Genomic DNA, 11,559 nt, shown 5'->3' with positions numbered 1-11,559 from the left:
CGACAGATGGAGGGAAGGAGTGGGAGAGGAGACCGTCCCGTCCCGTCCCTGCTGGGTGATAAACTTGTATTCCTCGACCGAGAGAGAGGTGGAGAGAAAACAAAGTCCCTCGACCAGTGACGTCTGCAGACCTGGACCTGTGTGAGTCCGGGGAGAGGGTGCGATGCAAATCTCCTCATGGACCCCTTGTGATTTTTTTTTTGGCTCGTGTGACTGAATGCATATAGCCTAGGCTTTTTTTTTTTTTTAAATCGTGTCTTTTTGTCCTGAAACAGAGCAGCGTTTGAGCATTTTGAGATCAACTCGATTGCCTAAATGAAAGCAACTGGCTTTTCCTTATAACGAAAATGTGCAGTTATATTCCTATAAGGACTTGCAGTGTTTCTGTGATGCTCAATAGTGAGTTTATAGCGTTCATATTGTGCTTTATGGTATTTTTCTTTTTTAAATCTCCTTTGGTATCACTATAATATTCCTATAATATTCGTAGAGCGGTTTAATGTGTCTACGGTATACTCAACACTGAGTTTATAATAACCTTAAAATAGACCTACTTTATGTTATTTTAAAAATCTGATGGTATCACTGTAATATTCCTATATAGGATATTGTAGATATACATTTTACAGTTTTGCTGTGATATTTGTATAGGATCCTTTTGAGATTTGTTACAGGATTACATAGTTCTGGGTAGGTTTCTCTAAACTATACAGTTGTGAATGAAACAAAAATGTAAAGAAATGTTCATCTAGAATAAACATGTGTTCTTGTTCTTGGTCTTATGACGATGATGATGACCATTATTATTATTAGTAGTATTATTAGTAGGCTATTATTATTAGTGACTGAATGACACCTAATATTTCACTGTTATTCCCACAAATTCTACTGGTAGAGAGCCCTCTACTGGATGAGGATCACAAGGATCAGTAAAGCCTAAATGCAGGCTAAATCTGATTCTTTTGTGTGATTATGGATTATCCAGATTCGTGGGCACGTAAGTAAACATCTGATTCAAGATATAACCGACTACAATATTTGCACTTCATATATTTGGTGTTTGATAGCTGATAGCAAGATAGCAAGGCCGGTAGAGCAAACCAAATCTATGAGTGCCCAGCAATGTTTCTCCAAAAATGTTTGTCTATTAGTTAATAATGTTGTTCATTAAGTTTGGTCATAAGGCCTCATATAATCTACTAAATCAACCTTGAATAGCTTACTATTACCTGCATATCCGATACACACACACACAGAGAGAGAGAGAGAGAGGGAGAGAGAGAGAGAGAGAGAGGGAGAGAGAGAGAGAGAGAGAGATGCAACAAAATAAGCCAGGCGAGTGCGCAACAAGAAAAATGTTAGACTTTTTTTTTTTTTTTAGCATTTAGATGGTTTTGTGCACACCATAGTCCTATAAAAGTTTTCAATATTTCATTTTGTTCTGCGATTATAAAGACTTATGTATCAGTTCAAAATGAACTTCAGATAAACGTAAGTAGACCTTATCTGTTCACATTCTTTTTATACACATCAGTCTCACCAGACTTTAGGAAGTTTTCGAAGTCAAGCAATTCTGCAGCGTTTCTACACTATAGGTCTAAATTTATGAAGAGCAACGTGAATCATGAGGGAGGTTTTGGGTTTTTAGTTTTTATTCATAGTTCTCCACCAGACTTGACTCTCTCTCTCTCTCTCTCTCTCTCCTCTCTCTCTCTCTCTCTCTCTCTCTCTCTCTCTCTCTCGCTCTCTCTCTCTCTCTCTCAGATAACACTGATTCTCCTCACCCTATCAGTTCCCATTCTTGCTCTCTTACCCTCAGTTTTCTCTCAGCTTCATGTCTGTGGCAGTTCGGTGTTTTAAAGCTGAAGCTGTTAACTTTCCTGTCTTGAATTGTTCTGCAGACACCGAGGCCACATTTTGCTCATCTATAGCTTCATATTTTACCATATGATGAAAGTCCAAATCTCTTAATTTAAGCTGTTGAAATTATTAAAGATGTTGAATTAAGTTTAGGAATATCCAACTATCCAGACAACTCGTCACTCCTGCTGTATCAACCCGGTCAAGCAACAAATTGAAATTGAACAAAACATGAAAATAATATTCTAATAAGTAAAAACACTATAGCTTACATCGAGATGTGCTATAGGCTACACGACCCGTTGTCTTTTGAGGTAATGACTGTAACTCTTTGAATTTAGCATCGGGTTTAAAAAGTAAAACATTTTATTTTCAGATACTGGATTGTTCATAAATATTCATATTTATGCAAAGGATCAAATATTGATTCTTTGGGCCTACAATATAGTCAATACGTCTACCCTTGTGAAGTACTATATCCTACTGCTGCTTTAAAAAGAAAGGACATTTTGAGACAGCACAGATGGGCAAAACTATATTTAACAGAAGGCTAAAATGCTAAAAATAACTGGTGATGAAAATTAGCGTTTTAAAGTAGCACAATTGGCAGTTGAATCTACAATTACGCTTATTACTCACGCAGAAATTTCAAAGCGCCTGTGTGTTTTATTCTGTCGCTTAGAAAGACTCAAACTAATTATGTCGAAATTGAAAGAATTTCCATTCTCATTACAGATGAGGAAAATAGATCACTAGACAACTTTAAATAACAAAAAATTACTTGCGTGGTTATCATGCGTGCTCCTTTTCATGGATGTATGTTTGACAATTCAATTAACCATTTTACACCTTTTCTGTTAATCTTACAATTCTCTGTTTCGTTTTCAGTATATGCTCTCTTAAATTCATCATAGCCTTGTGTCTTGTTTGGGACAACAAATGTACACATTTGCGTTAGGCCTTTATTTCTACTCACCATAGCCTATTTTAATAATAATGTGTCTTTTGTTTAACATACACTGAGCTGAAAACTAACAGATTTGTGTCAATTTGTCAAACTAGACACACGGATACTTGAAAATGAAAATGAAACAACCGTTTTCAGGGGGATATTAAACCTATCTCCTTACAGGCTATCATTTAATTGACACTGTAGTTCTCAACTTCTCAGCTGTTTCAGAGCCAAATGAGCCATTAGCATTACAGTAATATCAAAATGTATTTGTTAACCAGACAAATCATTCTTTATCCACTCCAAACCTCTGTCTTTTCTACTTTCCCCTGATAAGATGCCATGTAATCACTCCATTAACGTGATCGTTCATGGTTTTCCCTCTATACTACACCGTTTGCACATATTTTAAATGCATGCCAGCTAAGATAGGGTTAAAAGGAACTGACCGTAAATAACCAAGTATTTGTCTCGCGAGAACTCGACTGAAACGTCAGATCACCTTTAGCACAGATTGCCTCTAGCCTCGTTGAAGAGCAAGCCAGCAGGGTCCAAGATGCACAGGGCTTTCAACAAAACAAGTTTGAGACAGTTGGTAAGAGTATGACAGTTATGGAATGACAACGTTAGCTGCACAGATATTGATCTTTCATAACATTAAACAAAGTAATTGACGAAATACGTCCGTTAGCTTGCTACCTACGTCTCAACATGCCTCTGCAGCTTGTTGGCTTGCTATCATACTAACGTTAGCAGCAGCTAGTTAGCAAGCTACATGCTAGTCGTGCTACATTTGCAAGCCAGGGGAATATTTTAAATGTATGCATGTGACAGAGTTCAGAGCTTTGGTTTAGTTATTTCTGTCATTGGGTTTACAGAATCATTACTCAAAGACCCATGTAGAAAATAACGAAACTTTAGCTTTAGCCTTTGAGCTAACGTTAGCTGGTGATGTTAGCATTGTCAAGTGCTTATGAAACCTCGTAAACAACAGTTACAAAACCAAACAATTGTCATTGATGTCATTGGTGTCGTGAAAAAACAGTTGATTTCTGGTGAGAAGTCTGCCAGTAGATAATAATGTAAGAAGTTACCTTGCATTATATAATATTTTACCTTTTCATTCATATGTTTAAGTTCATCTGAATGACCTTTAAAGACTGATACTGTTCAGGCTGAGTCCTGTACAGATAAGGCTGGTACTATCCTGTTTTAACTTGACAGCGCTGATGCTGCTGTTTAAGAGGTTGCATCAGCTTGGTATAGGTACTTGCACTGAACGGTAGTTTTTAAGTCTGTTTGTTTGTAGAATATTTGACTTCCAACTTCAGTGTACACTTCCCTTACATGCATAAGAAATAGACTGCATTCAAGTTTACATAGACACTAACACTGTAAGAGCAGAATCCTCTAGAACCAATGTATAATACTCAGCACAAGATCCTTAATCCTAATATGATTTAGAAATTTAAACAATTATTATGTGATGAAAGCAAAGTATTCAGTTTTCTTTAAATAAAATCGCTGATAACCTTGGTAGAGACATCTTATACAACAAACTACATTGCCAAACAGATCTTTGATTTTATTGTTAAAGGTCTGTATGCTGAGATGTTAACAATGTTTTTTTTTTCCCAACAGACTGGTCTCATCCAAAGGTTTCAAAGTACCTTGGTGGTAGCAGAGCACAGCAATGACAAGCTGACACCTATTACACTCAGTGCCATCACTGCAGCCAGTAAGCTGGGCGGAGAGGTGTCTTGTCTGGTTGCTGGAACAGACTGCTCAAAGGTAGGTGATGCTTTTGGGGCTGACTTGTTTCATAAAACTTGTGGTAATTTATTCCTTGCTTTGGCTATTACAGGGAGACCATGACCAGGAGTGTTTTTTCTTGCTTTTATTGCATCAAATACAGACAGACATTGAGACAAACACCATGTAACATTAAGTCATGGATAAGTGACAACATAGAAGGACGACAAAAATGTATTACAGTGCATTTTAAACATGTACATGGAGATAAACAGACTTTAAAAGGGCACCAGTGTAGTAAACTGGATTCATCCAGATGTTTTTTTTTCTTCTCAGGTTGTGGAGGAAATCGCTAAAGTACAAGGTGTGAAGAAAGTTCTGGTGGCCCAACATGATTCTTACAAAGGTGCTCTCCCAGGTATGTAGCTTGAAACCTGCTGTTACATTATGTAGAATATGTTTTAATGAAAATTGATTTATTTAGGGAAAATATACTGAGCATGTGCATTCTTCTTCAGCAAGACCACGCGTCATATCCACTCAGTCACACACATTGACGCCTGGAAACTGCCCAATACAACCGCAGTCTTCTACTGCTGGCCAGTGAGCAGCTTCTGAGCAATTGGGGTGAAGTGCCTTGCTCAAGGACATATAGACAGTAGCTGCTTTTTTGAGGTGTTCTGGGGTTTGAACTAGCAACCTCCGGTCATGAGCTGGCCTCTCTAACCCATTGTTTGAGTGAAAAGAAATTCTGTCCTCTTTTTCTGCAGAGGAGTTGACTCCACTTATCTTGGCAACCCAACAGCAATTCAACTTCACCCACATCTGTGCTGGTGCATCTGCCTTTGGAAAGGTAAGACATGGACAAGAGCACTGCCTATATGATTTTTATTTATTTATTTTTTGGAATGGTATTAGTGATATTTTGGCTGAATCTATGATGTATCTTTCACTGAAATGTATTTAATCTCTAATATCTCACTTTCCTCACATAACAGCATCTGTGTAGTTACAAATGACACACTTGTACATTACACTATATACTGACTTTCCCTTGATATAAACACTTTACTACTGGTTTGAGCAGAAGTATGATCTGTGCATATTTCCCTACTTATTCACCATTTTGTTTTACAGAACCTGCTCCCCAGAGTGGCTGCCAAGTTGGACGTTGCCCCAATTTCAGATATTATTGAGATCAAGTCTCCAGACACCTTTGTCAGAACCATCTATGCTGGTAACCACTGTCATTTTATTATAATAATGAGCCAACTGAGTATTTTTCATTTTTTCATAATTCTTGACTACTATTGAAATGCGTCAAAAGAAACTTTAAAGAAATATGGTTCATTTTAACTGCATTTGTGACAGCTTTCAATGATGCAGATGTAGCGCTAACTTTTATTACCGCTGAGTTTTCTCTAAAGAGTTTTTAAATAGCTTATGTTAATAATGTTTTTTATTGTATTACATAGGGAATGCTCTCAGCACAGTGAAATGTAATGAGAGCATCAAGGTCTTCACAGTCAGAGGGACATCGTTTGAGCCAGCAGCAGTGGAGGGAGGAAGTGCCACATCAGAAGACGGTACAGTAGCCAACAGATTCAACCATACAGATATGCTGTAGATAAGATAAGCCTTGACTGTTTGTCTTGTCCATTATTTTACGTAATTTACAATATTGTTTTAGGATTCTGTGTGAAAGTGCAAAGTGCTTTAGTACAATGATATGATTAATAGTCATTGGTGATCCTCTAATTTGTTGATTGCAGTGGCTGCATCCTCACCCACTGGGGTATCTGAGTGGCTGGAACAGAGCCTGACCAAGAGTGACCGTCCAGAGCTGACCAGCGCGAAGGTTGTGGTGTCAGGAGGTACGAAGTCATTAACTTCATTTTGCCTTCAGCATTACAAATTATGGTCAGAGCAATGTTTTCCAAAAAGTAATTCAGACCCCACTGGTGGGTTGGGCTGGAAGATTTAAAAAGGGTCCCATATTCTTGAGAAGGAATTTGTTTATAAACCCACTTTATATGTCTTGTCGTCGATGCATTCCCCAACTCCCTACATTGTATGGTGGGCTGAACAAAATATTGCAGACCTGTAGGCTGGTACCATAAAAACAATCTAAATTTGCTTGGCCAGCCTACTCGGTATGCTAGAAAATCAGCTTGGGGTTTCAAGAGAATTCAGTAGCATTTGTGATCAAATTAATTTGTTGTTATATCAAAATTAGACTAATTGTTTTCTTTCACAGGAAGGGGCTTGAAGAGTGGAGACAACTTCAAGCTGCTTTACGACCTTGCTGACAAAATGAATGCCGCAGGTGAGATGGTGGTAATATGAGAATGTTATTTTGTATCATGCATTATCTGTCTGCTTGCTTTTACTTAAGTAGATTTTAAGTGATATAATGTTCTATTTTCAGTCGGTGCATCCAGAGCTGCAGTGGATGCTGGATATGTCCCTAACGATATGCAGGTTGGACAGACGGGCAAGATTGTAGCACCAGTAAGTTATTCCTCTTCTCAGGTGGCTATATGGTGCCATGTCAAATTATTTGCACAGCAAATCAAGAAAATGAACAACACACATTTTCCAGCTCTTATCAAATGGGAAACAAGTGAATAGTTGCACCCTAAACATGCTAAAAGGCAACAATTCTTGACACCAATTGCACGTTTTTGATATGGAGCAGAACCTTGATCAGAATGTCAGTCTGTTTCAAAAGTGTGCAAATCGCAGATACCAGTTACTTTTGACAAATGCCTGTTACTTCTCCTTTATACAGCATTCCCGAAATTCAGTATGATCAGGATGGCTGCTTTGCCCTTTAAAAAGGTTAACGTGCCATTATCCGATTCAGCTGGGATAGCCCAGCTGTGATTATCCACACATTAGGCCCCGTGAAATGTACTTGATGGCACATTTAGGACCCTAAATGATTTAGCTGATCCATTAAAGCAGACTGCAGTGGATGTCTGGTCAGAGCCTCAGACCAGGCCAGCCTGTCTAAATTGGATTTTCTGAACGTTTTGACAAGCTTGCTGAATTTGGCTTAATGAATTAAATATAATTTGTATCGTATATGTTTTTTTTCTCCTCTGCCAATCTGAAAATGCTTATTGTATTATTCATTACAGTGAAGTTCACATGCTATTCACATACAAAGTACCCACAAAGATTATTTCTCTCTCCTCTATTACCGATTTAAGTGTAATTTATTGTTACAGAAATTAGTGCTATCAAAGGAACACGTGTTCAGTAACACTTAACTCTCTGTGATGTTTACAGATGGTTAGTCTCTGAATTGTTCAGTGTAATCAAAGCTGTCAGAGGTTATACCTGAGCAGTCTTTCAGGGGAGTATCACTTTTAGGGAACAGCTTGGCAGCATAGGAGCGTGGCTGTAAAATTCTGGTCTGTTGGCGTCGCTGAACAATGACATTCTCTCCACACTTGAATGATTTTGCATTTAGGTTGCATGTAAAGAAGTGTGTACCCACACCTGAGGGACAGTAGGTGAACTGCAGAAATATATTCTAATGGGACCATCCTGTATGAGTTTGGACAATCATGTATGAATATGTTGTTCTTTCTAGTGACACTAAATACAGATTGTGTTGTCTTTGTCTGGCCAATGGAATACAGTGCTTGATGCACTTAGTTTTTAGACTCCGTAGTTTTGTGTTCACAAATTGATGCTCTGCTCTTTGAGACTCCAGCAGCAACATTGAATAAGCACTGAAATATTCATATGGCAGTGCATTAAGCTGAGAGCCAGTGATGGGTTCTCCCAGTGGGATCGGGGAGACGGCACTGATCTCTGCCACACATCACCCAGCACCCTTGTTACTTCCCCTCTGATATTTCACACACCCTTAGTTATCATGCCATTGGCCAGCTGTGCTCTTGCCGTACTTTTTGAGGTGTATTTCTCTAAAGGCCTGAGACTGCGCTTTATGTCTACAAGCAACTAACACTTGTATGGTTGTCCTGTTCATGTTCTGTTCACAGGAGTTGTACATTGCTGTTGGTATCTCTGGAGCTATTCAACATCTGGCTGGAATGAAAGACAGCAAGGTACAGTCACAAGGGCAGCATCCCCCAAATTGTGTTTTTTCCATTTTTTCTGTGCATTTTTTGTGATATTTACTAGTTTTACCCTTTTACCAACAAATGTATGACAGACACTTTTAATGTCACATACATACATTTTGACTAAATTGATTATTGCAGGTAGGCCTAGCTTTCGGAGTCTGGTTTGTGGGCAAATTTTGCAAAACACTTTTTACAGAGAAATCAATACCACGGGACGTAAAAGTTTATGTTCAATATTCAACAGATATGTGCCTCTTCTAGCCTGAGCAATTCCTAGGCAAGAGAATTAATAGACATTTTATTTTTTACTCAAACCTACCTGTATTTTTTTTTGTTTTTTGATGGACACGTACATGCACATAGCACCTCACAAACACAACTCTGGTCACCATACCCCTTTCCATGGTGTTGAAATGTTTCTGTCCATCTGCTTATGCTGTCAATTACATGTAAGAAACAAATGTTCTACTATTTCTGCAGCATCAGAATTCTGTGGCATTCTGCATTTAAGTCAAAATTTTGTATTTAGTCCCTGATTCCATCATTCTGTCTGTGGAAAACATAGGACGCTAAACAATTAATTTGATTAAGTGCAGCAAATGTTTAAAGCAGTTCGTTCATTTCTGTTTTGTGCATGTTATTCTAAACATGTCCTTTTTATTCAGACTATTGTTGCTATCAACAAGGATCCAGAGGCTCCCATTTTCCAGGTGGCTGACTATGGCTTGGTAGCTGATCTTTTCAAGGTAAGAGAGTCTTTGACTGATATTTCTGGAGTAATGTCAAGATGACGTTACCTTAGGAAACAACCAAGCAGTGAGGCCAAAACACAACACTACTCATTGCTGCAATCACCAACTACCTGGACAGACCCTGGATGTTTTGATAGGCAGGAGTCCAGAGTGACAATCAGAATATAACATTTGCCATCTCGCTGATAAATTTTGCACGATGCATTATTCCACCTAATGGAAATGTGCAACTGTTGAATTATTGAGTCCTTGAATTAATCAGAGGTGAGTTGTGGCTGGGGCTTGCCGTTAAGAGAGAGGCACACAGGCCTCTCACAAGCTATAAAAGGTGATCAATAGTTACCTAAAGGTCGCTGGGTGGAACTTTTCAGGTTTATATTTGGCTTCTTCTTGCCAGCCCTTTTACACGCTCGGTTGCTTTCTTGTGTCTAGCTGGTACTTGAGGATAGTGAGCCAGGAGGTTGGCACAACAAACACTGGAGTCCAGTGCTGCCGGTGAAAGGCTAGTAGCTTATATTTTCATGTGTGTCCTGTTGGTCATGTTTTATTTAGCCCCTCAGTAGTGCATGAGCAGCCCAGGTGTCCTGCTAAACTCTGTAGAAGTGATGAGTAATAATAGCTAGTGGCAGTTGAGTTGTGACCTACTGGGTGAGATCACCTTACATGTGATCACTCCTCAGATAACTGATTAAAATGGATGGGCTTTCTCCTTTTTCTCCAATGGAAAATTGATACCCGGGACTAACTCCGGTGGTGACTGATGATTTAGTTCGTAGTCGTTTGACTCGGAAGGAAAGGCATTCAAACAGTTTTGTACTCAAATTTACCACATAAAAGGTATTGGAACTTGTCCCCTTCAGGACCACACAACCGGCATAATCAATGTGTTTGTTTATGGGACAAATGCATCCCTAGTAAAATCTTGCTTTATCAACCCTGCAGACACTATGATAAATGTTTGTACGCCTGCTGCCTGCTGTTGTCTTGATAAATCTCAGATGAGAGTCGGTGTGTGCATGACTGTATGTATAATAAGCCCATAAATCTTAACATGTGGAATATACTGGGGATGCTTAAAATAACAGGTGCTGGTGAACAGTCCCCCAGTTGTAAAGCCTGCAAATATTTTAAGTGGATGCAGCAATGATTGATGCAGAATTGCAATAACCTGTATTTTACATAGATGCCTAAATTATTTCCACAGTGCATTTAGGTCTAGTTAACAAATGGTTAACTCACACTACAGTGTAGCAGTTACAAAAACATGTAGTTGCATTTTCAGCACTGCAACACACTCTTAACACTGACTATCCAATAAAATAAAACTTTTATTTGCTAAACTTGAGGTTTTATGCCTTGAAAAAGTATTTCCAGGTGTTTCACATGGTCTCGAGTTGCTGACAAGTTTACACACACACACACACACACACACACACACACACACACACACACACACATACATCAGATAAATGCCATAGTGCCTGTGTGAAATGTTTGCTGGATGATTTCTGTAATATCTTACTAGATAAACAAGGTCCAACACCTCTCAACAGCTGCACCTTTTCTAGGTTTTCCATGTCAAGGAAATATGCTGGGTAATATTAAGTCTGTCTCCTCTTCAGGCCGTTCCTGAGATGACTGAAGCATTGAACAAGTGAGGAGGAACAAAGCTCCCACCAAGCTTCCATCCCACAACCCGAACCTGGGAATTCAGACCGCAGCCATGGGGACCTGACCTACAGCCTCTGCCTTAACGCATTTCCGAAGCTATGTATGTCTGGGTGCATAAATTATTTCATCATAGTCTTCTCTCTGGCTGGCAACAGAAGAACATTCTCAGTCTACAAATAAATGTCAGTTTTTATATACCTAAAGTATTCAATGTCCATGAATATGGTTTTACTGTACTTAGCTTTGGTAGGGGGATATTGTACATCTACAGTAGTACATATTTTGTAATTTTATTTAACTTTCTGGCACAGTAAAGGTCATCTTTGGGAATGCTTAACTTGTCTGTGGCTCCATGATGTAGTTGACTCTATAATGTAGTTTTTCATGCAGACCTAGAGGCTGTCTGTTTCATCTCAGATGCTCTAGGAAAACTTATGGCATGTATTAAATCGACAAGTAATGACGAGTGTTC

General features: G+C 38.8%; 1 protein-coding gene across 1 annotated transcript; it reads left to right on the top strand.

Annotated features, from left to right (window-relative positions):
- The first annotated feature begins 3,303 nt into the window (after positions 1-3,303).
- On the top strand, positions 3,304-11,558 carry etfa (electron transfer flavoprotein subunit alpha). The gene is made up of 12 exons (XM_071915587.2): positions 3,304-3,407; positions 4,454-4,603; positions 4,901-4,982; positions 5,335-5,417; positions 5,702-5,801; positions 6,040-6,150; positions 6,337-6,438; positions 6,822-6,890; positions 6,993-7,075; positions 8,581-8,646; positions 9,330-9,410; positions 11,039-11,558. The coding sequence occupies exons 1-12, from the start codon at positions 3,369-3,371 to the stop codon at positions 11,072-11,074; spliced, it is 1,002 nt and encodes a 333-aa protein (XP_071771688.1). The 5' UTR covers positions 3,304-3,368; the 3' UTR covers positions 11,075-11,558.
- Position 11,559: the final 1 nt, after the last annotated feature.

This window comes from Centroberyx gerrardi, chromosome 4, assembly GCF_048128805.1.
Source record: "Centroberyx gerrardi isolate f3 chromosome 4, fCenGer3.hap1.cur.20231027, whole genome shotgun sequence".
Classification (NCBI taxonomy): Eukaryota; Metazoa; Chordata; class Actinopteri; order Beryciformes; family Berycidae; genus Centroberyx; species Centroberyx gerrardi.
Note: the sequence above shows the minus strand (reverse complement) of the source record. Positions and strands in the feature narration are given on the sequence as shown.